The following is a 27,916-nucleotide window of genomic DNA, read 5'->3' as shown; positions in this document are numbered from 1 at the left end:
CGTGATAAGAGTGTAGCATAGACATAGCCATGTATATGTACGATGGGTTTTCCTTCACTTTGTTCATGTAGATATGCATGAAAGCTGCCATGTATTCATGTAAAGCATTTGCATATTAAAACAACTGTGGCTATGTCTGGTAGCAGCTCACAAGGAAGTTGTTGTACCTGTAAATAAGACAATGGCATTTCGTTTGTCTAGAATAGTTGCGTTCTACAAAAGGATATTTTCGGAAGTATTTCGGATTATAATCGAAGCCTATACCACATACCCACAATCTAAGATTAAGCAATATAGAGATTAATCTCTGTTTCTATGTGAAGATCTCATATCCAATACACCTTCCATATAGCAATACACGTACACCAGCATATCACAAACTTGGTGTATTAAGAAAAGCTTTATTGCCCAATATGGATATACACAGAGCGCTATTTTTAAACAAGTAAAATGGTTTCATGTACATTTATTCGGCGATTACAACGTATTTGAAACGGTTTTGACTTTGTCAGGTGTAAGATATTGCACACTGACACTTGCTAAATCAAGACGTTGTTCTATAGCTATTATAGAATCCGTCTTTCTAATGAGATCCTCTGTATGCTTTAGCACTGGGCTGTCGATGGCTCTATCCTCTGCTTGATAAGTCTGTAAATCGGACTTACAGACTGTCAAACATTTTATGTCCCTCTCTGCTGCATCAGCTACGTCACTGTCCCCCACGTCCACCTGCGGCATTTCTGCAAGAAAAGGTTCATGAGTCGAATCATGTCCACTCTGGTGAACCAAAGCCGCGTGTTCTGCCGATGACATTGCACTATCACACCTTAGAACTGATGATCTGACTTTGACATTTTCCAAGGGGATGTCCTTGGTTTGGACAGGACGTCTATGGGGTATCTGAGGTACAGGTAAGTTGCTAGAGTCAGATTCAGATCCTATGTCCTTGTCGTGAATTTCCCAGTACTTGTGGGTCCAGTACTCGCTGCCGTCACTCCGTCCAAGATCCTGAGAACGGGGAGATGGTTCCCTTCTGTGGAGAAAAAGGTTGTTAAGTTCAGTTATGTATACAGTATATAATACAGTACAGTATTGATGTGTTGTATCTAAAGCGTTATTTCAAACATATTATATAGAATTTGAAACATATGTATACTGCATCAACTCTCCAATTTCAGATTTACATGTATTTGTGCCTGCAATTGTGTCTTCATTTGAAACAAGAATCTGTGAATAGGGACGTTTTGCTGCTAAATTGTTTGCTATATGATTCTGCTGGTACGTGGACATTCGTACATCTGCTGACATTTGCTCTTGCGTCTGGTTATGATCACAACAGCTAACGTTGTTCCAAGCGTCACTAGTACTGCCAATACTCCAGCTGTCACTTTCAGGGTCAATATCGTGTTACCTGCAGTGAAAACATGCATCATAGATAATGGTCGGAGAAAAGAGTCTGTAGGTTGAAGTTTATTTTTTTAGCAGAAAGTCCAGGTTCGATCCCCCAAACCGATAAAATGCCTTTCCTAATTACGCTGTGTTCTAACTCTAATATTGCTGAAAGCGATATTACAGTACTTTGTTCGCTGTATTTTCTACATTTTAAGGGAAAAGTTCTCATCACATGCCTAACCTTTGAAACAGGAAACTGTTGTAAATTGTTGCATTGTACATCATATCACCTACATGTATGCCAACAAAGATGTTATTAGGCGGACAGTGGCAGTAATATTTTCAGGCTGTGGTATTTTCAAATGTATAAATTTATTTTGCTACATATTAGGCTGATACTTTTAGAGATACCTTTAATTTGATATTATATCTAATGTCATATGAACATGTCTGATATTTGGTAGCTCATTTGTACGACCCACCTGACTGACAGGCGCCTCTTTGACAGAGACCATCGGTACACCTCGTGTATCCATCGGCACAGAGAATGCATCTCCCCGTGGTCTTGTCGCAGCCAGCACAACTGACAGGACATAATATTGAGCAGAAAGGACCGTAGTACTGGCTATCTGGACATGATCCTATACATTGCCCACTAAGTTGTTTACACTGAGTACAGTTGGAAGGGCACGTTTCATTACAGTACGTCCCGGTGTAACCTGCTACGCAACTGCCACAGTCACCCTTGTCTTTGTCACAACTGTCCAGGCAGTTTGGAGAACAGGCAACATCACAGTACATTCCCCTGAAGCCTTCCACGCACCTGTCACAGTACTCGCCTCTGTAACCCTCAATGCAACTTCTGCATTTACCCGTGTCTTTCCAACAGCCATCCAAACAGTTATCAGGACATGGAGTTTCACATTGTGAACCATAATACTGGTTGTTTTGACAAGATCCAATACAAGCATTTCCTGTTTGTTCACATCTTGTGCAAGACGAAGGACACAGAGATGCACAATTTTCTCCCTTCTTGCCAGCCACACATCCCTCTGTGCACACAACACGGGTGTTGTTCATCTGACAGCGAGAATTGAGACAGGTGTGTGGACAATCGTGTTCACATTGTTTACCGTAGAACCTAGAGTCCAGACACTGAAGACACTCTCCAGACTCTCTCAAACGGACGCAGCGAAACAGACACACGCCATCGTCACAGGTAACGTTGTTACCGTCACACCCGCTACACGTTGTTGATGATTCAACTGCAGTAACAGCGAAATTTATGCAAGCGATCTATCGTAGCACTAGAAGAAACACAGCGTAAAATATAACGACACAGCATAACGTGTCAAACTGATTTGAATGTATTTACTTCTATAAATAAACAGTTCATAGTAAATTATTTCATTACTATTAAACATTATCGAGTGACTGAGCAATCATGTTCTGTGGCACATGATTTGTTTACCAACCTGCTGGGATACATGACAGCACGATAACGAGCACTGGCATCAAGACCAAGAATGTCGAGCTTTTCTGCATCTTTCCCTTCAATAGATAAAAACGTCTGTGTTAATTGAAAAGCCAAATTTCCGATAATGCCAAACACTTGATAACTTCTTTGGATGGAATTTTTGAATTTTGGGGACTATAATATAGAGGAAACATCGTAAATGCGTAAGAGCGACATTTCGATACAGGTTCTTAAACCGTTGTCAAGCTTGACAAGCTGTTGTCCATAGAATTTGTTTTATATTTTACCACACGTGATAGACAGAAGAAAGAATCAAATTATCACTGTTAATGCCCTTCGAGATGTGTAAAGTATATGTTAACTGAATGTTTCATTTTCTTGCAAAATTGAATTGACTGTCTTCAGTATGATTGTGACTAATGTCATACTGATCATCTTTTGACCTATTTAGTGAGAATGAAAGTTATTCTTATACAACTTTGATGTTTGTTAATCCAATAGTCTGTGTCAAATTAATTCCTACTCCTTCATTAGATGAAAAGAATATAATTATACATATGGATAGCATGACGCCTTTACATAGTCCCATTGATATTACAAATCTGACATGGCACTCGGCATGATAAAGACAGTACTAGCTGCGGTCATTTATCCAGGAACATTATTCAGGTCACGTGTACTTAAGCGTTTTACAAACACACACAGTTTCTCCCATGTTTTATCCGACATTGGGGCAAGACTAATGCAAAATGCACGTGCTTGAAGTCACGTGACATGATCTGCTAAGCATAATGTAAGGATTTGACATGTGACCTGCCCATTTGCATGACCGGGTCGCTGTTCCGGTAAGTAGCTCAGCACCCTTGACATGTGAGGTGTTGTTGTGACTTGAAATAATGACAGCTCTTATAGACAACTTTCTTATTATCGAGTGATAAATCATGACAATTAAAATCATCAATGGTAGAAGAATTATAAAGCCTCATACCAAATTGGAAACGGATAGCACTTATAGTTTTAAAGTAAAGTTACCAAACACCGTCCTGAAACATTTTCTGCCAGACTATAGATAATATACTACATCGAAACGAGTCTCATTTCAAACTAAAAAAATTCCTGCTTTCAGTGCAGAGTCCAGAGCTGCATTGCTCAGGTGTCGTATACGACAGGTGTTAGTGAGTGAGTTGTTGATAGTGAGTGAGGGCTTGAGGATGCTTTTATACCACTCCCAGCAACAGCAATGCCGGTCTAATATAAGCGGATTTCTCAATATGTCTGTAAACGTTGTCAATACAACAGCGGCACATATCTAAGCTATCTTCTTTATTGCCTCACTAGTTAATAACTGGTACTATTAGCATTTTGCGAAATGAAGATGATAAATGTTGGGTTTTAAAATCAAATGTGAATGTTTTAGAGATAATTAGAAGACGAGGCTACGCGTCAGCAGTTATTCTACATCATCTAATTGTACCACCAGTTGCCTTCTTCAAAATCAAATACATAATTTGTAGATTTGTGTCTGTGGACAGATACTGTTAATATAAATATCACACTCCATATTTGATTAACTGTCAAAGCCAGTGTTGATTAGCTTGCAAAAAATCGATTTCTCGGCGAAATGTCAGTCGGCTTGAAAGATGAAATTTTATTTAGTTATCTGATGTTTGGGCCAATGTATCATGTATTTACGTTTACACAATGGTCATTTTCCCAGGCATTTACCGTTATTCTGTTCCCAAATTTCACCACCCTATGAAGATGCCCCGATCATTTGTTTACGTTCATACGTACGTTCGTCCTTAATGCTACGATCGCTTTACGAAACGTGTTCCAGTGATTACTGGAAGTGTTCAACCATGGGCTCAGAACGCACTTTATTATAAATACCCATATCAAGTTATGACAGCAATACAGGGGTATAATAAGGGTGACGTGGTCAAATTCCGTTGTGTACCCCAGATTCCGTATTGAGCCGCTGTGATTAATGCAAGATAAGAGGGTATGTAATAAATGTAGACCGGCATACCAGTGTAATTTGGATCTGTTGTATTAAACGTAAAGATGTGATGGCTTCTACGGTGCCACGTTCTTCGAACTCATTGTTTCTCTGTTCCCGTGACATCTTCTAGTCCAATACAACACATCAAAATGCTCTAGTATGACGTTCTATAAATACATATCTAATACAAATATCATCAAGAGAGCTGCATGCGAAGCATGAAGTGAAAATGTCTTTGAAGGTGTTTACTTACCATAAAGTGTCCGTTGCAAATGGCATTCACAGAACACATCACTGATGACAATGTTGAATCTGCATGTATGTAGAACTTCCTTCTGGACATTATATGTGCATAGAAGCAGGCCGGAGTAGGTCGGAGTGTAAAGTATGCTTCCTTTCTATAAGGAAGTTAAATATTTACACCTCATTTGAAATCAGTAGGAATCTGCAATACTCTGTACAATAAACCAATATTTAACAATGTACATGTAGTGTAAGTAAGATTTGGACTTTTTTTAAACTATGATGTATCAACTATAATTTTTTCTATCTATCCATGTTGTCAATATTTTTTTCGTAGGAGACGTAAATTTGAATGAAGACAGACCAAACATAATAAAACGTCATCAGAAATGTCAACATGTTTGCTGCATCCACACTCCAGCCTTGCACCATCTCTATGGCATTTACATATTGAACAGTGAGCATTCAGGTTTATATTTAATGTACTGATTTCATTAAACCAGAATGCTCAACAACTCTAATTACCGTGTGTTACATAAACGTGTTCGATATGACACATACCCCAAAATACCAAACAGCTATATTCTATAGTCATCACCATGTTATGTTAGGGGTTGATTAGATACTGATATATAATTTAAGGCAACTCACATTTCCACGAGATATATTGTCGTGGGATTGGGGAGGGTGTTAGTGATACTGGTGGTGGTGGAGTATTAGATGTTGTAGTGCAAACTGTGCAGCTGATGTGTAAACCCTGATACGTTTCAAATATTGCCCCTTATACCATTTAAATGAAGTTTTGTATAGGTATACCTAGCACGCCAAAAGAACACAAGAGAGCTGATCAATAACAGCTATATGACGCCAACAGCTGTATAGAAAGGGAGACAACCGCCGCACTGGATAACTGTAAAACTCTTTGGTCCACTGCAAATATTTTACACAATACTCATATGACCTTTAGGCTTCACTATTTACAGATATTTTGATTACACTGCATTGTCCATAGTCCCACAGACGCAAGTATTATACACTTATTTCCTCTGGCATTCTTTTCTTCTCGCGGTTTACAAGCAGAAAATGCACTCAATGCACTTTCGACATTGATCCAAGCAATTCAACCTTGCAAGACTCTGAGCTAGAAGATTTATTGCATAAATTAAACGTAAATCAACATCTATACATCTGAAATGTAGTTGGCATTGAACCTGTGAAAGTAAGCGCTCCACACTCCTCTCTTCGCAGATATCTATCAATGCAGACTTGATGTCTTTACTATATGAACAATGCCGATAAGGCGTAAATCCCAACTCAGCAAACTCTGAGCAGATCACACTAATGACTGTTTGCCTGAGGTGGAAGTTTGTATTGTTTCTTCTGAATACATAGAAAGCATTTTTCTCAACAACAAAAGAACTACAGAGCCCATTATTTATCGAGCCCATTGAAAAATGCCATAGGATAATGCGTAGGATTCAAACTATGAAAACTATTCATGAAACTTTCATTTTACTGCTCAAAATGTTCTTAAATATAAGGATGAGGTTGGATGCTTGTATAGCTCTTAATTCCATACACATATAAGCTCGGAACGCTTGAAACGTTTCATCAATGATAGGCGTCAAGACATACAATGAACATTAAACACAACTTTGGTAGGGTCTGTCTCATTTATTTAGCTTCAGGCAAAGTGTTAAATGCTAACATACACAATGATTACAGATATCAAGGAAAAGACAAGTACAACAGAGATGGGTGCTCGGATGTATGTACTGATTCTGTATGTACAGCGAGTCCTGAGTATGACAATTAAACGCGACAAAACCATTCCATATTCATAAGAAATGTCTGCCAAAATCAGAACAGACCGACTTTGTTTATAAAATACTTTGAAATAGAAAGGACGCCAAGGATGCGTTAAAACTTGCCTCTTGTCATGGGGATGGTAACTTGCCATCGTAAGCGCAAGCAAAGGCAAATCAAGAAAGGGCTTTTGTAAAGTTGATTTATTTACAAAATATGATCGTACTGTACGATAATCGTTGCTCATGGGTTAAGTCCACTACTCGTTTGTTTGAAGACCATCACGGTCAGTATATATGGCTGTGACCAAAATCGATATCTCCTTTACTGACGTTTATCATGCTATTCCTTACACGTCTCTGCTCTTGGACAAAGATAAGAGGCAGCCACGTTTGACAAGTCACGGTGTTGCTCGATGAATATGATCGAATCCGTTTTCTTTATCAATTCATGGACTTGTGTCGACATAGTCAGGTCACAGACATCATTGACTGACTTTGACCTTGAGGTATGACCTTTGACATGCCGTGATATTGTACTCAACAACGACAGCGATGATGTTGTGTCAGCTGGTGGTTCTGAAAAGGGTCTTACGAGTGCCCTCGAGTGTACGCGAAAATTCGTTTGTTTTTCGACTGATAATGGTGTCCTGATATCATGGTGCTTGTTTTGTAGCTTCATGGCTTCGGTTGGAGAGGAGCCTATGTTTGAACAGGACGATGAGGAATTAGTATCTCTGTCGTGTATTTCCCAGTACTTGTATGTCCAGTAATCACTGTCTAGGTGATTCCCCGAACTGACTGCATTTTCCGGCTGTGTCCCATCTTCCGGTGGGAATGACGTTGAGGAACAATGTCTGAAACCAGCCATGTCAGTGTGTAGGCTCACGTGAGCATTTGAACTCGATAGAATTGGATTATTTGAAAAATATTAGAAGCATAAGCATAAGAAAACGTTTTGTTATGTTGACAAGCATTTTATGGCACTTATCTGACATCGGCAAGTCATAAGATAGTGTGTTGGGACTTGTGGCATGATACGGTAGATTTTGTATATGACGTCTATTTTGTCAACGAAGAAATTTTGTTCTCACCTTCCCAAACATTTGGGAAATTGTCGAAAGATCAGAATGGCAACCCCAAGCAGAATAACCATAGCCAGTATTCCAGTCGTAATTTTAAAAGGGTAATTTTGACCTCCTGTAGAAAGGACAAGAAACAAAAAGAACACAGTACATTATACTACATAACTTATAGACATGAAGTTCTGTTAATAAGCTAAATAATTTAATCCATTTAATCTATCCACTGACAGCAGTCTCTCCGTCTGAGAATTGTAACTACTGAATGGTCGTTTGCAGTTAACTTACCATTAGACCCTTCATTTCGTTGCATGACGTTGCCCGAAGTATGTGTTTGAAATGCTTTCAGTCCCACCCCTGCCACCAGCCTGACACATAATATGTCTATATGAAGAATACACACACACACACACACACACACACACACACACACACACACACACACACACACATCTGTAGCCAGACACATTTTCCCGCGAAAATAGAAGCTCTCACCTGAATGTCTACACTCCCTTGTGTCTTTGTCACATCCGTCTATACAATTAGATGGACAGGTATCATTGCAGTAATCCCCTGTGTAACCCGGCTCACAGCTGTCACACTCCCCCGTGTCTTCTTCACATTCACCTCTACAGTTGGAAGGACAAGATACATCACCCTTGTCACCTGTGTAGCCCGGCTCAGAGCTGTCACATTCACCCGTGACCCTATTACATCCACCTCTACAGTTGGTGAGACAGGTAGCATCACACTTGTCCCCCATGTACCCCGGCTCACAGCTACCACACTCCCCTGTATTTTTGTCACAACCTCCTCTACAGTTGGGGGGACAGGTAACATCACACTTGTCCCCTGTGTAACCCGGATCACAACTGTCACACTCACCTGTGACCCTATTACATCCACCTGTACAGTTGGAGGGACAAGGTGCTCTACAGTGTGGCCCATAATACTGGGGATTCTTACACGGTCCTGTACAGCCATCACCATAACGTTCACAATGTGAACAGACTGTAGGACAGTTCAGTCCACAGTTATCTCCCTTCTTGCCGGTAACACATCCCTCTGTACACACAACACGGGTGTTGTTCATCTGACAGCGAGAGTTGAGACAGGTGTCTGGACAGTCATGTTGACACTGTTTACCATAGAACCTTGAGTCCAGACACTGAAGACACTCCTCAGATGACGTCACATTGACACAACGATGTAGACACACATCGTCAACACAGGTCACGTTGTTACCGTCACAGTTGGTGCAAGGTGTACTTGAGAAAACTGAAAACAATGAGGTAGATAGCAATAGAAGTCAGACACACTATTCTGTCGTCATTGTCATTGTCAACTCAACGCAATATAACAAATGGTAAATAAATGCCGGGTGTATTTGTTCCAGGGACATGAACTGCCCATGCAACTTTACTCGTGTTTCATGTAACATTGTATATTGCGCGCATACTTTCTCATAAGATAGAAATAACTGAGTTTTGCATGTTGTTGGGGATCGAAGAGCGAACGCTGTAAACAGTAGGCCACCCCACCGCCCCCTAGAAAGACACTCTCCAGATGACGACACACTGACACAACGAGGTAAACACACACCGTCAACACAGGTAACGTTGTTACCGTCACAGTTGGTGCAAAGGAACACGTGTTGAGAGAGCTGTAAACAATGAGGTGATTGGCAACAGTTGGTCAGACACATTGTTCTATCGTCGACCACTGTTAACTGAACGCACCATAACAAAATGGTAAACATTTCTTCCAGGGACATGGATGTTGTGTGTTTCATAAACTACCCGTGTCAATTCAACAATGTTTTGTACTACATTTTATATCGAGGACACACGTTCTCAATAAAGTCGCGTATGAAGCGTTATCAAATGCAAATAAGATAAAAATATTAGTGAGTGAGTTTGTTTTTACACCGCTTGCAGTGATATCACAGCGGGGAACACGGGAAACAGGCTTCACGCATTGTACCATGTGGGGAATTATGAGAATGGGAGATCCTAATAAAAGGGAAGGGAAAATCAGCTCAACACAGGCGCGCTGTTACCGTCACAGGTAGTGCAAGGATGACTGTCTGCAGGGGTTGTGAAGTATTTCAAAGCAAACGAGTGAGCAAAGGAATCATGTTGCTGAGTTCGGGCACATAGTTTACTGGAAACGGCTCTCAATTTAGGAATAATGATACGATATTGAAGAAATGAATATTATCATTCAGTGTTATGCACGATTGTTCAGGTATGTATGAATGACGAGTGCTACCGGTAAGGTACACTCTGAGTTTTATTGCTCTATTCATATAATGTTTACATCTACTTTACCTGTCACATTAGATGGAGAGTGTTTCTGAGGAAAAGTAAACACACTGAGAAATAAACATTCATAATGACAGAAGTAAACAACATAAATATTTCCTGCGCACGTGTTATTCCGTATATATAACCGTTTTCCTGACACGTATAAATGTTTTAATGCTGTTTCAAACGACTTAGAAACTATATAATGACTGCATTCATGTCAGGTATTTTACTGGAATTCAAACACAGTAAATATCCGTTAGAGTATTTATGCAGTACCTTGCAAAATACGAATTTCAAGCCAATGCATTCTGTCTCCTGTGAAAGATATCGCTTGAAGTTTCAGCAAAATCAGTAAATGCTTCATAATGTCACTGATTTTTAATAGTCCATCACTTGATTGTCTAGATTCACTGCAGGTCACCGTCGCGCTGTGTAACACACACATATGGCCATGCAATCTCTATGACTATTTTATTGTATATGTAAAGGAAGGTCTGTTTACCCTTTCCGCGAACACCTGGTGTCATAACTGATTTTAGGAATCCATGCATACATATTAATGCGTTTTGTGCGCATTAGGATCTAATACGACAGACATTCAAGAATGGTTATTCTCTGGTGCTAAGGTGTCAGAGATAGGTTAATTATTCTCCCTGCGAAAGCAGTGCTGATTCATATTATACCAGTTTGTTCCAAACTCAGATTTCACCCATCAAATACGATTTAGCTCGTAGTATATTGATACCTTGTAACAACTGTGCAGAATGCAGAAAACGTTAAAAACAAATGGGTGCTCATAAATTGACAAAGTATAAATATTATAGATTACTTCACTGATACTGCGTCATTAATGATTCTGTAACATAAATAAAAAACCAATATTTCAAAGTACGTTTGAGGAAATATTTATTCATGTTTCAGAAACGTTAGTTTGATAGTCGATGTACTGGAATAGCTTTGACATGTTTTGTTCAATTTAATAATTCCTCAAGGAAATGAAACATTTTGTACTGAAAACGAATTGAATAAAAATCAACGATTATGACGTACAGATTCACAGCCTTGCTTTTCATCATGGATGGCTCGATAACAGAATGATAACAGTACTCACACCGCTCAGTATCTAGATATAAAGCCAACAAGTGATCTGAACACCGTTTAACGCCATCACGGCCATTGATGCCACTGATTAAAAACGACATAACCCTTTCAATACCCGTAAGAAATCTGTCGATTATACAATTCAGACTATATCAGCATGTGTTTGTTTGACGCCGCATTCAGCATTGCTGCGGCTATGTGGCGCGGTATGTAAACAATCGAGTTTGGAGCAGACAATCCAGTGATTGCCCCCGAGAGATGACAGATCATGTGTTTATGGATCACTCTCAAGTGATTATACCAGATCATGATACCAGGTGTTCCCGATGCAGTGGGCGTATCCTGCTCCACCGACGTCAGCAATGCCTCGCTATGCAAAGTCGTTCAAACCCTATGCTTGAATAATATAAATGTAATCGGATGTAAAACATCAAATATAGCATTGACGGGCGAAATGGACTGGTTGTCATCAGACACTATTCAATGGATAGAAATCGCAAGTATGTAAAAGAGGCTATCCTCCATCGATCCGGACCGACGCATTTGTGCTTTCAGCAACTGATTGGAAGGGTTTCGAAAATCATGGTATGTAGCATTTAGAGCTGACTACAGTCTCTTAGTTTGAGTATCTCCGACGTCAGGAATATATCACAAGCCGACTTCCTATTGATTAGAGACCGGGTATTTTCATCAATGCAGAATATTTGGTGAATCAGTCATGGAACGACCGATGACGACGACGATGACGACGACGACTAATAATTACTTCCATACAGATTGTTCAGTCTAAACGCCGAAGCTTCATGTTTGATCAACGTCTTCGTATCCCAAATGATGTGATCATGGGGAGATTGAGGGTGGATTTCACTTTCTAGTGGAATGTAATCTCAAAACAGATATCCGCACTGATATGATTCAGAAGTTATATAATATTTCACTGCCATCATTATCTCCCACAGACCTTTTCTTTGCTATAATGTAAGACAATATCAAATCTAACGCCTCTGCCGCAGGAGCCTTCAATATGTATGAACTTCGTCCTAAACACCGTAAGTAATATCATTCAAACAAGGTAATAAAAGCGATTTTCCCATCCAGATGGTGCAATTGTTTGTTCATGTGTTTGTATACAATACATCCATAATACATACATAATTATTCTGGAAATGTATGTGGCTATTGTATTTTATGTGTTTAACATTGTGTAAATCTTATTGTAGTTTTAATGTACAGTCGTGTTCTCGTAGGCCTGAAAGGCCGGATATTTTCTTCGAAATGTAAGTATACCTGGAAAATATGTAACAGGCAAATAAACTCATTTTCTTCTCTGCAGTTTTCTTCTTTCTTAAAATACGTAATCAATGGCCCCAACCACTAAGAGTAAACAATCCGCTGACGCAAGAACATCTGTTACCGTTACAATGTACTACAGTCAAGTTTTGTTTGTACTCTTACTTGAATAGGGATTTATAACGCCAAACCGTATTCTTGAATGGTAACGCTAGGACAGGTGTATATTTACAAAAAATACGATGTTTCCATTTGATAATTATATATTACCACACCGGAATGTGTGTCCTACTAGTCTTGTGGAACGAACGTCGGAATTTATTTCTGAACGAGGGCAAGGGCAATACGTGAATTCTCTCTCGAGTTTCGTATAGTGTGTAGGACGCACGGACGAATGTACCAATTTCTCTATTCCCCAAAATTCCTTTACCTTATTAGCTACCCTTAGAAAAGACTTAATATACAACCAGAACGAGACAAATAAGACATCAATCCAGCCTGACGTTACAATAATATTCGAACGACACGGTTAATACTATCCAGATGACGGAACTAACACACTGGTGAGCGTAAAGTGATATTTGCCCTTGTGCGCAAAAGATTTTTCATCAAGTGGGATATTTCTATCCCTCTGTTTCTGTGTGTTAAACGGCTTCATGTGTATTTCTACATTTTACAATTAACAATTTTCTCCAGTGTATGAATTCGATGTGCAGTACTTTAGAAGTGCATCAAGACGGTAGAGCAAGTGGCATGTGGACTGAACGTGTTCAATGGGTTTTATCCGAGGCATTTCTCAACAACACAAACCTGTCGCTGTCCACACCAATATGACCAGCAGTACAGTTGAAGCAACACCACGTTCAGGATATGCCAGGTGCATCTTCTTCTGCAAGAAAAGAGAAACAAACCATGAACATCAATTCAAAGACACAAAAAGCTATCATGCATCTGTTCCATACCTATTGCTACGTTGTGTTTGTGCCAATAGCTGGAATCTATAGATAAATGAACATAATATCCACGGTAATGAACATGCCGTCAGTAATTTATCATGGAGTAAGTATTACGTATTTCACATCATGAATCAACAGTCTTACCGGAATATTTGACGGATGTCTCTGTGACGATAACTAACTACAACGCCCTCTACAAACTGTTTCAAAGATTTCAATATGCAGAATCAGTGTGAAACACGGACGCTGTTACTGCTGTCAGTCATGTACCCACAGTTTCGATTCACCAGTTCGCGAGTCACACAGCTATCATGTAGATAGCTGACGCCTGAATGTTATTTTTCGCTAACCGTTTCTACTGTTAGAACGTTAAACTTCACATTTGGTGAATAAATGATAGATTAAAATAATAGAATTATGTGTGCACTGCGCTAACCTCCGTACACAGGGTATGTGCTTTAGTACAACAACCCATCCTGCTTGCGAAGCGCGTGGAAGTTAACAGTTAAATGGCCATATCATCCCACCGGGTACTCATTCACTGCTGGATGAACAGAGGCACTTACCAAAACCATGTGTGATCCTTTGTAGGGCTGGACTGAAATCCTGGAATCCGAGCTGCCAAGCACACTTTCAGTTACCAACCTTGCTCAGTTTCAACTGTGACCTTTGTTTTTCTCGGGATCACTCCCCACCACATGTTTGTATAAATGTACGTACACCTTAAACGCGAGACTTTATGCATGTCAACACGACGTTTTTCGGAGAATATTAACATAAGAGGGGATGTCAAAAAGTAATGAGCCTCTCTATATTCTCGTTGTCCAGTGTTTGTAAAGCTACTATTGTGTTGTGACGGGATCATTAGCAAACTTGTAACACATGTTTCACATGTATGGGTAATGTGGTTCACGAGATATAAGTCATCACAACACATTAGGGTACAATATTTGTGAAATAATTGAAGAGAATTTTAAACGATATCTCATTTGGTACCTCTTGGATAAAGGTATGTCCACAGATAATATCATACAAAATATGTTCAGAATGGTATCGAATGTATTCCCGTCGGAATCAACATCCACTTGATTTGTATTTACACAAAGGCTGTTTTGAAAAGACGCCTTCTACAAACATCTTTCACAAACGTGTCCAGATATTCAAACTGGCACTGTTTAGAATATATTGGGATGTGACACTTGTGTGACCACTCAGTATTTAGCTTACACCTTTGGCATCATGTGTGAATTATGAAAACATTACAATCAGTAATATCCTTATGATGAAGTCATCTGGAAGGGGTGGGTAGTTTCTCTAAAATAAACATGAAGGAGGCGATTGTAGTTTCAAATTGCTTTTTAATACACTTTTACATAAGTTTGATTTTAGCGAACATCTACCTACCCCAAAGACACAAAACGTTTCTTGCATATTTTGTGTCCTGGAGTTTGTGATGCAATTATTACACATTTTGCATTTTTCGATAAAAAGTCAAACAAAATGGGGTTCGCAAGACTGGTACATGGGAAACCAGTTTGCTTGAAGTTGACAGATATTATGTAGAAAAATAAAACATAAAAGCAGCTGCATTTATAGCATTGTCGTAGTGACTTCTTTACATCCCCTCGTATACTTCGAAACGTTTTTTTTCCCTCAAATAAAGACGTTGACATCCATAAAATCTCGTCTTCATGTGTATCACTTGTATCACTTCAAAGACTCTCTGTACATTTTATATGTATGGAGAAGTGCACCCGGATGCAACTCAAAACATTCACCTGTTGTACAAGCACACGCTTTGGAGCAGTGGCAGCTGGAATTTTAGAACAACATCAATGTTTTATTTCCCACAGGGTTAGAAAAAATCTATAAGTAATACATCCCATGTACACTGATGCATGTGCACAGATGTACTGTAAATGCGATGTTAACGTCATTCGAATTCGGGTTCTATGGGCCCGTTTCCCGACTGATCGAAACCTACGACTTTGCTATTATATAGATTGCATCACTAACCCGTCCAGTATACCTGTACTATGTACAAAAAGGAACCCATATCTGGTTTTAACGATGTTTGAAGGGTGCTTAAAAATAGTAAAACAAAATTCACTCAAATATTTGATAGAGGATAGAATCTACATATTAGATGATCCTGCGCACTAATCGCATTTGTGACAAGAGAGGCGGTACAACGAATTGGGCGAGCACACTTGGCTGCTACAGGTAGCTTGACGATTATGCACGTGCAATACACGCTAACCGTGACATGAAATCAACACCGCATATTCCTTCGAATGATGAGACTGCAATTTCAGGCATAAGATACTGATATTCCACGCTAACCTTTAGTTAAGACCAAGACAAATAGATGATTGGGGCATTGACAAGCACTTTAGCTATTCAACAATTTTGTTTGAAAAAAAAACAGGAAAATGTCATTTGCTTCGTGAAATGGATCGGTGGTCCTAAACATATTTGCTCAGTATATTGTGTTGATTCAGTTCGTTGGGATTGTACCTGTTCCCAAATCGAGTGTTCTATAACAATTCATGCGTGAAACGCACGGGGAAAATGAACTTCTCGATATTTATCAGACAACCTGTCTCCCTCTTGTTTCAAGTGAATCGTTCTGTGGGACGTTCCCAAGTATGCAAATTGGGGTCATTTGTCAGATCGTGGATCATCTTATATGTGTTTACCAGTATGTTTGGCTTCTAGGTACAAGTGATGCATGAAGCATGTACTTTCAAATCTGAATTCTAACTAGAAATATCAGTGTCATGATTTCTGTTCCTATTGATCCAGTCGAATTCTATAACTTTCCCCAAACGTTAGCGTCCTCATACGTGTCACCTTGCATGTCACCTTTATGTGGTTTAATCCAGAAATGGATACAGTACTATCAGAGGCTGAACTTCTCTGAGAGGCATTTAGTGAGTGGCTATGGTTTTGTGCCGCCTTTAGCAATATTCCAACAATATCACCAGAACACCAAAAATGGGCTTCATACCTTGTACCCATGTGAGAAGTCGACCCCGGGTATTTGAACAAATAGGCTACCCACATTTTGAAGCACTAAGGAAGGATAACAATATCTGGGTATGAAGAGATATTAAGTTGTTCATCGTCCTTAAGCAGCCGAGGTTGCACTTGATAGAGAAATCTTTTGAACTCTTTTAGAACTGGGAACAAGAAAGTGAAATAATATGACAGACAATGGATTGTTTCAGGTGATCAAAGGAATCCTTTCTCACTATCATAATAGCCACATTCAAGACATTAGAAGTGACCAGATGGAGAATAAAACCCTTATCTTCGTCAAGAGCGAACTCTTGGACCATTACGCTACAGTTGTTTCAAACCTTCATCAAACAGTCTTTAACAAGTGCAGTGTGAGTGTGGCTTTACGCCGCACTTAGCACAATCTCAGCTATATAATGGGACACCAGAAGGAGGCCTCGCACATCGCACTCATGTAGGAAATCTAACCCGGTCTTAATCAAAGCGCAATGTAACAGGAAGTCTCAGTCAACGCGGGACGAGGTACACTCATGCGGAATATTTCCCTTTAGCAAAACATCTAGTCATACTGGTCGGCGGGGTTGCCTAATGATTACAGCTGAAACCCCATAAAACTCGATATTGTTATCCTCCATCTTCTAAACAGCGGCGGTAGGGTAGCCAGTTGTCAAAACATACCAGTTCTACGCCTCACATGGGTACAATGTGTGAAGTCTATTCCTGGCCTTCCCTCCGTGATATTGCTGGATTATTGCTAAAAGAGGCGTAAAGACACATTCACTCACTGCCATTAGTTACACTGATCATTTTGAGTCAGAACGCTGTTTAGCAGGGCAAAAATATATATAAGGGTTTATCTTTCGCGATTGTTCAAAGAATGACCACTACTCATCGAAATATTAAACTAGCGTCCAACTTTGTAAGCAACTAATTGACGCATGGATAATATCCGCTACTAGCATATTTCACACGTGACCATTGTTATCATCACGTAATCATAACTAGATATTTCCTGGATTAGGATCTGGTTTATCATCGACATCCAAGTACATAGTTACGTTTGTCCAACAATGCCTATTACACGGAAGAATAACTGAAAGTTGTATGAATAAAGCTGTTTATTTGTTGAATTCAGAGTTCAGTGTTTTAAGGACAGCTATCTATACATGCATAAACATTTACTAGATTTAGAGTTTTCTTCATTGACATTCTGACAAATATCAAAAATAAAATATCATTAGTACACAACATTCTTTGGCACAAACTGGGGCAGATATTTACAGTACTATGTTTCACATATGAATAAATACCGTTGTGTATGAGTCATCCAACACAACACAATACTCGATATTATTGCTTACAAGTGAGGAGGTATGTACGTAATATGATTGCCTGTCATTTACATTTTATTGTCTGTAACTATAACACACATGTCCTCTTTGGAACTTCAACAAGATATTCCAACTAGGCACAGGTAGTGGTGATGCATCCACACCACACTGACAAATGTTTCTTGGCCTGTAACACGGTATCCAATCCACAAAGCATCGCACAGAGTAGTATGGACACATCGGACATTACATCATTGTTTCCTCATTCGTCACTTATGTCATTATCCTCGTCCCCTGTGTTCTGTGTTGTTAGATACCTCACATCTGCATTACCTGAGGCAGCTATTAATTCCAGTAACTGCAGAGGCTCCCTGCTTGTCTCCATATCTTCATGAGTATCTCCTTTTGTTTGTCCATTAACACTGTCCCCTCTGGAGCCTGACAGGGGTTCATAGAAATGTTCCTGACGCCAGTCTGATCCTTCTACGACACCTGATCTGTCACCATCAGTCATCGCACCTGGAGTGTCAAGAACTCTGGGTTTAATATCTGGTACAGCATCAGCCTCTTCTCTCACCCTGTTATCTCGGTTAGACAGTCCTTGTGATGATTCTATAAGGCAAGCTACCCTCTGCTCAGGTCTGCTGGCCAACAAACCTTGTTCCCTGCAGCCAGTGTCCACGTCCTGATCGTTGATCTCATAGTATTTGTGCGCCAGATAGGTGCTGGATCCACTGCCTTCGGCTTGGGTTCCTGTTACAGCATCCTGCTGGGACCTGCGTATCAAGAAAACGACCACTGAAGCATATATTGCTGACTATTATAGTTCCATTAACCCTGTCAATTCCTCCTCGCAGTGCAGACAAATAGAAATCAGGCTTGCTATTCTCGAAACGTTTGTAGCCGTACGAACTTCTTAAGCCCATTCTTAACACATTGGCTACGACCAAAGTTAAGAATTCTGAGGACTACGAACGTTTCGAGAATAAGTGCCCAGTATTCTTGGAGAAACTTAAAACACCTTATTTACCGTCTTTTACATCTCTTCTTAACAGTCTGAAGAGCACCGACCATGAGTAGTGTTGACAGGATGGAACATACAATCATCAGGATGTGAACAGTTTTCAGACCATCTGGTTCCCTTGGTGATGCTGTTGTGGCATCTGAAACTTGTGATTTACAACATGTTTACTTTCACATGATAATGATTCTAAAGGAGTCATAATGCTCAACTACATCAGTATAAATGAAAACGTATTTAAATGTTTTCTGAATGATTTGTAGGATAGTATGAGGGTTGGCTGAAAAGTTCTCAGCCTGATTGGTTTTTCCCCACCAGGTAGAGACAGGTGTTTGCCACCAATGAGGACAATCATTTAGTGAATCATAGACACAAGAACTACAAACGTACTAATAGTTTTATCTCAACTACAGCTCTTTTGGTAAACTTACCCTCTGAAATCATAAGAAATGGACAAAACTGAATACATGGCAGTTATCAAGTACTTGCAAAAGAAAGGGATGTCCCCAACACAGATACATGCTGACATGGTCTCCACTCTAGGGGATGATGCTCCTTCATTTTCCACAGTAAAGAAGTGGGCTGCAGAATTTAAGCGTTTCAGACAAAGCCTTGATGATGACCCACGCTCAGGAAGGCCTTCAACAGCAACCACTCCAGAAAACATCACGCGAGTGCTCGATATGTTGATGGATGATCGACGATTGACTACTCGACATATTGCTAGTGTAGTGGGCATTTCTCATGAGAGGGTTGAGCATATTATCACCAACGAATTAGGAATGACTAAAGTTTCTGCAAGATGGGTGCCAAAGCTCTTGAAAGCAGAACAGAAACGTGTCAGGTTCCAGACGTCCCTTGACAATTTGCGTCGTTTTGAAGCAGATCCCGATGATTTTGTGGCACGATTTGTAACCATTGATGAGACCTGGATACATCACTTTCAACCAGAAACAAAACTACAGTCAAAACAGTGGAAGCATCCTGATTCACCAGCTCCGAAGAAAGCCAAGTCTGTTCCTTCAGTTGGAAAGGTGATGGCATCAGTCTTTTGGGATTCCAGGGGTATTCTGCTCATTGATTATCTTGAAAAAGGTCAAACTATCAACGGCAGATACTATGCTGATCTACTGAACCAGTTGCGAGAAGCAATCAAAGCCAAACGACGAGGGATGATCGCTAAAGGTGTCCTCTTCCACCAAGACAATGCGCCTGTTCACAAATCGGTGGTGGCCATGTCAACAATCCGCGATTGTGGCTTTGAACCCATTGACCATCCTCCTTATTCACCTGATTTGGCTCCTTCTGACTTCCACCTGTTCCCCAAAATGAAAAAGGAACTCGCCGGTCGCCATTTTGCAAGTAATGATGACGTCATTTCCGCTGTGACTGATTTTTTTAGGGTAGCAGAAGAAGATTTCTTCCTGACCGGGATTCGGGCCTTGCAGCATCGCTGGCAAAAATGAGTGAACTTGGAAGGGGACTATGTAGAAAAATAAATTACAAACGTGGACTTTGTAACTTTTTTTCACAGTGAGGCTTAGAACTTTTCAGCCAACCCTCGTATATGAAACTGTGACACGTTAAACTGGATGGTACCCAAAACAAATGTACCAAAGCCATGCATTAACAGTAATAGCACATGCTTTAAAAATTGCTGGGACTCGGTATACCTGGGCAACAAGAAGACAGGTAATGTAGGAACCTTAGGCTTTCGTTTGAAATTTTCTGACATATTCTGCCTTTACCTGTGTGACAGTCTTCTCCATGACATCCTCCGTCGTCACACTCGATGTAGCTCTCATTACATCGGGTACACTTTCCTTTATCTTCTTCACATTCCACACAGGACTGAGACGAACAGGTAACATTGCAGAACGTTCCGAGGGAACCTAATATACAGCCACGACACTTCCCCATATCCTTATCACATCCGTCTCTGCAGGCGGAGGGACACGGTGTTCTACAGTGTGGACCGTAATACCGGAGATTCTGACATGGTCCTATGCAATCATCTCCATAACGTTCACACTGTGTACAGGCAGCATCACAGTCCGCACCACAGTTGTCTCCCCTTTTGCCAGCGACGCATCCCTCTCTACACACAACGCGGCTGTTGTTCATCTGACAGAGGGAGTTGAGACATGTGTCTGGACACTCATGTTCACAGTGTTTACCATAGAACCTAGAGTCCCGACACTGGAGACACTGTCCAGATGACGTCAGATGGATGCACTTTGGCACACATTCACCTTCAACGCAGACTCTGTCATTGTCTTCACAGCCGGTACAGAGTCTACTGGAAGACGCATATGTCGCCACTGTAACGGCAAAACGATCACTTGTCACATTGTCTTAGAGGTTTGTCACATTAAGATACATGTGAATCAGTAACTGTCGGTCTAAAACTCATTGTCAACAGACCCATGAAGGTCCGGGGCAGAATAGGCCATCAGCAAACCATGCTTGCCAAAAAGGCGACTATGATTGTCGTAAGATGCAACTAACGGGATCGGGTGGTCTGGCTCGCTGACTTGGTTAACACATGTCATCGGTTCCCAATTGCGCAGATCGATGCTCATGTTGTTGATCACTGGATTGTCTGGTCCAGACTCGATTATTTACAGACCGCCACCATATAGCTTGAATATTGCTGAGTGCAGCGTAAGACTAAACTCACTCACCTTGTCAACAGATTCAATATGAGTTACACAGACACTTACATCATTTTAACATCATGCATTCCCTTAATAATTCTTATGCCCTGTTTCTGATAAATACATAAATATATAATTTACATTACCTGTTCGGACATAAGTTTCTATGCTTAACATTTTATACATATTCGAGATTCAAATATATTTAACCTAAACAATTAGATATTCTCTAAACGGTATAAACACGCACCTGCTACCAAGGTAACTAGTGTAATCGCCAAGGCTGCCATGGTCAACTGTGAGTTGCTGAAAAACAGACGTTAGTTATTGTCATATATGTAAGGATGAGAAGGTGAATCCGAGTATCAAATTAGAAAAACAGAAACGACATGCTATAATATCTCTGAACAACGATAACATTCGCTATCTTACCTCACAGGTGGGTGTAGTATTGTTGCAACGCCCTCGTGAGTTACTGTTCGGAATACTTCCTCTCACTGCCCTTGACCTAGGTCCGTGTCGGTGTTGTTGGAGACCATGGATGAGTTTCATGCACAATGCAAACACACAAGGAAGCATTTTGTGCACTTATGTGTTTCACCCGATGTTTCTCCTTTATACCTATTCGATACGTGGAATAAATTACTTTAAATATCATGATTGGAAAGGTAAATAAAATTTTAAGAAGAAAATTGACGTATTCTATTTGCCGCTGAAAAGGTGAACATGGTCAGCCTTTCGAAAACACCCGGTATCTCCCGTATCTGGCAAAGGAAATAAAGCGACACATTATTTGCAGCCGCAAAGATATCTGTTAAAATAGGACTTGTTCCTGATCCCGAGTACATCATGAAAGTGTATTTATGAATCAATAATGTATCAAACGGTGATGATATGCGTAGTGAAACGTTCACCGTATCCCTATCGGCGGTACAGACAGTGGCAAGTTAATTGTTTACGTGCAAAAATGCACAGGATTACTTGCAGTCGTATACCGAACTCGCATGACAGAATCTGATGTCAATAAACATTTCGTATGGTCTTATGTTTATGGAAATGGCTTTTGTTCCATAGATCAAAAACATGAGATACTGCCCTCTAAGCGTAGTATCGTTTGTGTCATGAAACCGTTAGATAGTCAATATACTCAATGTAGCATTTTCATGTTTTCGAATGTGATACGCAGGCTAGTGGATTGCTGTGTTCTGTTGGAGATTATCAAATCTCTTGGGTTGTTATTTCAAGTGCACAATAAATCAAGAAATAAATAAGGGCGGAGTACACAACGCCGATACAACGGGGAATACAAAAGCAACAATCAATGTTTCGTTTTATAACAGGTTACATTTTAAATTTGCTCCCTTTTGTTATGGCATACATGAAGTAACCTAGTTAGTGTTATTGACGATGCAACCTCCTTATGATGTAAAGTCTGACCATCACACAAACATATTGGTTGGCTGTTGGTGATGCAGTTCATGTACACAACAAATCAGGCTCTTTGATTACAATACGACAAAATACCATACTTGAGAGTGTACATTTAGCAAAGATTATTCACCACAAGTTTCACCACGAATTTAGTGTACAAACAAACTGGTATAGACAAAGAACAATTCCATTAAGAATATAGTTGTTTTTCATATCAATACAAATGACTAAAAGCATTTAGAAGTATGTCAGTGTGTACATACAAACATTTGAAGTATATCTACTATATGCGTGTGCGTGCGTGTGTGCTTCTTTTATGTAAACTTGTGTTGTGTTTCCCTCACTTCTGAGAACTGAATGACAGTATTTTTTTCAGTTCAGCATTCAGTTTTGTTTTATACTGAAATAATATAATATTTGAACCTAACAGCACCTGGTTTTACTGTCTGGTGTAATTAACACATATATAGTACCTGAGTAAGTGGGATGGGTAGTTTCCATACATTTTCCCTTTAATCACAGTTTTACAGGTGATGTGAGCGTTTTCCTGTTTGGTATGGGACTCAAGTCAACAAAAAATGTACTAGAATTTTAAGTGTTCTCCCACATATAACATATGTTTTTCATGTTTCCGGTAATCGCTCTGACCTTTTCACTCACTGAAACATATTCATTCGCCCAAACTGACTACACGCAGTGTTTGCCTTGCCAAACGCCATACTCTTAGAAAGGGGAAATAATACATTCAAACTGACCCTATATTGTCTGTCGACATCACCATATGTTCAGAACAGATTATGAACTTCCTAGCAACGGGTGTGCATCCATATCAGTAGTGTGCTGAATCGTAGACATAATTCGAGTCAGTGGTAGAAGCATCAATAATATATGCACAGTTTGGATATGATATGATATGCAAACAAACCTTCTCCGAGAGCAGTATCTTTGCCATCACAAGGCCTCAGCAAAACAAATACTAGAATTTTTTTTCTTTGCAAAGAACGTGTAATCCCAAGTATGACATATGTTATGGTACATGTTGTTACACAAATCCCTCATATCAGTAAAAGCATGGTCTTCGTGAGTGGACTTTGCTAATATGTGATGTCAGCCATATACACTAGCTAATGTAGTTGCCGTGAAACGCAATCAACGACTCTTACTGTGTTCCTGTCAGTAAAAGTAAATGAACATTAGTACAGTTACTATTGACCCAAGACCGTGGTGATTTATTCTCTTTGACTTCGTGTAACATCATATTGGAACCTGTGAAGGTCAGGGGTAGAGTGGACCTTCAGCAACCCATGCTTGCTATAAGAGGCGCCTACGGGTATCCGGTGGTCAGGATCGCTGACTTGGTTGACACATGTCATAGGTTGCCAACTGGGCAGACTGATGCTCATGTTGTTGATCACTGGGTTGTCTGATCCATTATTTACAGCCCGCCACCATATAGCTGGAATATTGCTGAGTGCGGCGTGAAACTAAACTCACTCACCTACTCGCTCACTCATATTGGAAACTACAAGTCCCAAAACGTTCAAATTCACTTTAGCTCTACACACTCTTTTAATCAAAGTATAGTGTTGTTGCTGTTTTATTAGGACTAAATATAAGCACAATCAACAATGGCTGGTAAAAATCCAGCTAGGGACTATGCAGGTAGCTAAAGTACTGTACGTCCCCATGATTCCTGGAGTGGTGATCTACCTTGAGTTATTGGCGATGCTCAGCCTTCTTTTATATTGTATTGTCCTTATTTGCAGTTCTGTTTCAGAGATGCATGCGAGTTTTATTTCTTGTTCGAATGCTGACAACACCTGTTGATAATCCCAAGTCAAACCATTCTAAATTTGCAACCCTTCAGATACAATCCACGTTCCACGCATTTCACGTCTTGTGTGCATCAAAGGATATAGGTCTGAAATCGTAGTTATCTTGTCTCAGTTTACAACAGGCATCTATCCATTTAGAATTTATGCTAAATACATAACCCAATTCCTTGCAATGAAACCTCAGGAGTGGCATACACGTGCACACCTTTAACGCATACACCGGTTTCAGGATCATTATGTAGCATTTGTTTGACCGCTGAGATCTGTTAGAACGCTTCATGTAACCGAACAGGGAGTACAGTTGGCACAAGAGTATTTACATTTCACTCTTTCAGGATACTTTAGGAAATATTTAGACAGTAGGGGGTGGCTACTGAGAGGGAAACACCTGTTGCGATGGCAGTAGTCTATTTCTACCAGCTACTGCAATAGTTTCTCTTCTCCATGAGTTGTGTCATTTGAAGTATTTTCCAAGTGACTGTGTAGCATAAATTAAATATACTCAAGTTGAACTGGTTTCAGTCTTTCTTAATAACTGAGAAAAAAACTGAGATCAAGTAAACGGTTAAAACATAAAGTCAATGAAGCTGGAAGTCTGCACCCAAACATCCTGCATGACAACGGTGAGTGAACAGTCGCTGAAAATGGTGTTTTGGGCAATATTCAAGGATGTCATCTTGCGGAAATAATAGCTAATGGTAACCATGTCTACAGAAACCTGCATACATATACTGCAGGTCAAATAATTGTGTTATATGCGGATTTTTGTTTGTGGAGAGATCTGTGTCAGTGACCAGAATAATTTGAAAGTCCCTCCGATCCCTAATAGTAGCCGTTGTCTGATTGGGTAAACCTATGTAACCGTCTCGCGTTTGATTGGACGGTCATTGGTCGCACAAAGGTTACCTGACGCGACCTTCTATTAGGTTTTGTTAGACTCAGTGGTGGAGTGTAACGAAATACACTGAGACTAAGTTTACTTAGACTGCTTTTTTAAAGGCAAAATTAGGAGTGAAGATTGATTTATTTCGGAAATATTTTGCAGGGTTTCACACAATGTACTTATGTCCGGTACCGAGCAATGGTATTTAACATGGCCTGTTAACAGTGTTTCGTAGTTTAACGAAATCGGGATGTACTCCTTAACCCTCACTAGCAGTTTAATTAAATGTAATAGAGCTATGCATGTAGAAAAGACAGATTTTACACGAACCATACAATAAACATTGGATATCTCTGGCCGTAGAGTCAAACAGTGTAAAACTGGTGAATCTTGAATTGATAATGATAATGAGCATTTCTGTACACCTAAATGTATTTAAATATGCTGTGAACCCTGAATAGTCACAACATAGAAACATATCTGCAACAAGCATCACCTAGATGCAATCGACCCAGTGAAAAGGATGTGCAAAATGCCGTTATGTAGTCAGGGTGTAATATTTACTCATGCATTTTATATGCATATATCATCCAAAAATATATATTGCCTGATACTGATTTCCGATATCAAATAGTACATACTGGCCTGGTCAAGCGCAATAGATTGATGTTTTCATTAAAATTTAAATAAATAATAAATAACCCTACGTAGAGCGAATGAGTCAGTCAGTCAGTCAGTCAGTCAGTGCTAGCTATCACCATTGCATCTTTTAAGCAACCAAATCTAGAGATAAACAATTTGACAGCCCGTAAACTAAATGTTGCAGTCAAATGTATTTGGATTTTTGAAGATTTTGTTCAAGGGTTCCACAGTCGTGCTGACCTGTGACTCTGCCGTGGACAATATGGAGTCCTGGTTGGTCTGTAATGAAAACACTACCCCGCACCATAATGGACCAATTTGACCAAACGTGATTTCCCTTTTCACTTGAAGTCTTATATACCTGACACATACCCTTGAAGGTCCGGGCAAAAATTGGTCGTCAGCTAACCATGGTCACCAAGAGGCGACTTACGAGATCCTGTGGTCTCTTTCGCTGACTTGGTAAAGACATGTTATCCCAGCTGCAGGTGATTTCATAAGCAATTCAAGCGAGCAAAAATATGTTTCACTTTCTTTATCTGTTTTGATTACTACCTTTCACAAGAGGGATACATCATGAACACCAGAAACAACATCAAGTCACAATACATTTTACACATTTGAGCTTTTGCATGTTCATTACCCCTTGCATGTATTACTCCTTGAGAGATGTACGCGCCCCGGAGATGACAACCATTGTCATCCACGGATCCACTGAGAGTGAATTTGAATCCCATATTCGTTGTGATTAAGAATATTGTTTTGCCAACACCATGCACGTTTTCAATGGTGAAAACATAAACTTGAGATCACTTTCTGTTGTGAATACACAGCGCCATGTGAAAGTGTCCAAATGTAAGATATGGTGTATTAGGATTACGTTTTCTCAGTAAAGTATTCATTCTAGCTCTATGCGCCTGTGACAATGATTTAGGTCGCCTACTTTCCGTGATTTAAAAGTGATGCATGTGTTTGGATTGCTCACTGCTGCTGGTATAATTCAGTGGTAAGAGTATTGGGTCAATGTCCACAGTATTGTTCCAGAAGACGGTTGTTAATTTTGAACGGTGACAAAGGTCGTTTTGACAACGTCATTGCTCCAACCAACCAGCACTGCCAGGTCATGGTGACAAAGCTCCTGACACTGGGCTGAGCGTTACAACCGTGCATGTAGATGGATGTCGTTAAATTCAAGCGAATAAAGAAACTGCATCTGTTCAGTTAATTCAATAGACTCATTAGATTCAGGATGCGAGTTTTGGCTGACGAAAGGCAATGTGCTATACATTGCACTGCTAATATGCAGAGCTCGCTGCATGTCTAAACTTCAGGTAGAGGTATCTGTTTACATATTCGTATTCTAAACCTCAAAATGTACATACGCATTTATTTCTAGTGTTGTTTACGGATATTCAGAATGCATCTTTAACATCATCTC

The 27,916-nt window shown here is 39.9% G+C and overlaps 3 protein-coding genes across 3 annotated transcripts; all 3 read right to left on the bottom strand.

Moving 5' to 3' along the window:
* Positions 1–384: 384 nt before the first annotated feature.
* LOC137290273 (multiple epidermal growth factor-like domains protein 10) lies at positions 385–5,263 on the bottom strand. Its single transcript, XM_067821069.1, has 5 exons — positions 5,125–5,263; positions 2,868–2,943; positions 1,875–2,657; positions 1,297–1,411; positions 385–1,033 (listed from the first exon to the last, which is right to left on the bottom strand). Exons 1-5 carry the CDS (start codon positions 5,212–5,214, stop codon positions 478–480), a joined length of 1,620 nt encoding a protein of 539 aa, XP_067677170.1. The 5' UTR covers positions 5,215–5,263; the 3' UTR covers positions 385–477.
* A 1,505-nt stretch (positions 5,264–6,768) lies between these two features.
* Positions 6,769–13,914, bottom strand: LOC137290274 (scavenger receptor class F member 1-like). The gene is made up of 5 exons (XM_067821070.1): positions 13,802–13,914; positions 13,512–13,590; positions 8,497–9,279; positions 8,014–8,119; positions 6,769–7,776 (listed from the first exon to the last, which is right to left on the bottom strand). The coding sequence occupies exons 2-5, from the start codon at positions 13,582–13,584 to the stop codon at positions 7,263–7,265; spliced, it is 1,476 nt and encodes a 491-aa protein (XP_067677171.1). The 5' UTR covers positions 13,585–13,590; positions 13,802–13,914; the 3' UTR covers positions 6,769–7,262.
* Positions 13,915–17,778: 3,864 nt separating this feature from the next.
* On the bottom strand, positions 17,779–22,180 carry LOC137290278 (proprotein convertase subtilisin/kexin type 5-like). The gene is made up of 5 exons (XM_067821079.1): positions 22,120–22,180; positions 21,938–21,993; positions 20,779–21,351; positions 19,040–19,178; positions 17,779–18,785 (listed from the first exon to the last, which is right to left on the bottom strand). Exons 2-5 carry the CDS (start codon positions 21,975–21,977, stop codon positions 18,272–18,274), a joined length of 1,266 nt encoding a protein of 421 aa, XP_067677180.1. The 5' UTR covers positions 21,978–21,993; positions 22,120–22,180; the 3' UTR covers positions 17,779–18,271.
* Between the last annotated feature and the right edge of the window lie 5,736 nt (positions 22,181–27,916).

Source organism: Haliotis asinina, chromosome 7, assembly GCF_037392515.1.
Source record: "Haliotis asinina isolate JCU_RB_2024 chromosome 7, JCU_Hal_asi_v2, whole genome shotgun sequence".
In the NCBI taxonomy this organism is placed as follows: domain Eukaryota; kingdom Metazoa; phylum Mollusca; class Gastropoda; order Lepetellida; family Haliotidae; genus Haliotis; species Haliotis asinina.
This window is presented reverse-complemented; position numbering and strand designations above follow the sequence as displayed.

Coding starts and splice junctions, on each gene's coding strand:
- LOC137290273 (XM_067821069.1), bottom strand. CDS start 5,214: ATGTCCAGAAGGAAGTTCTACATACATGCAGATTCAACATTGTCATCA. Junction 1,412..1,874: donor AAGAGGCGCCTGTCAGTCAG/GTGGGTCGTACA, acceptor TTTTCACTGCAG/GTAACACGATATTGACCCTG. Junction 1,034..1,296: donor AAGAGCAAATGTCAGCAGAT/GTACGAATGTCC, acceptor TTTTCTCCACAG/AAGGGAACCATCTCCCCGTT.
- LOC137290274 (XM_067821070.1), bottom strand. CDS start 13,584: ATGCACCTGGCATATCCTGAACGTGGTGTTGCTTCAACTGTACTGCTG. Junction 9,280..13,511: donor ATTGGTGTGGACAGCGACAG/GTTTGTGTTGTT, acceptor CATTGTTTTCAG/TTTTCTCAAGTACACCTTGC. Junction 8,120..8,496: donor AAGGGAGTGTAGACATTCAG/GTGAGAGCTTCT, acceptor TCCTTTCTACAG/GAGGTCAAAATTACCCTTTT.
- LOC137290278 (XM_067821079.1), bottom strand. CDS start 21,977: ATGGCAGCCTTGGCGATTACACTAGTTACCTTGGTAGCAG. Junction 21,352..21,937: donor ACTAGTTACCTTGGTAGCAG/GTGCGTGTTTAT, acceptor TTGCCGTTACAG/TGGCGACATATGCGTCTTCC. Junction 18,786..19,039: donor AAGAAGAGATGTAAAAGACG/GTAAATAAGGTG, acceptor CTTGATACGCAG/GTCCCAGCAGGATGCTGTAA.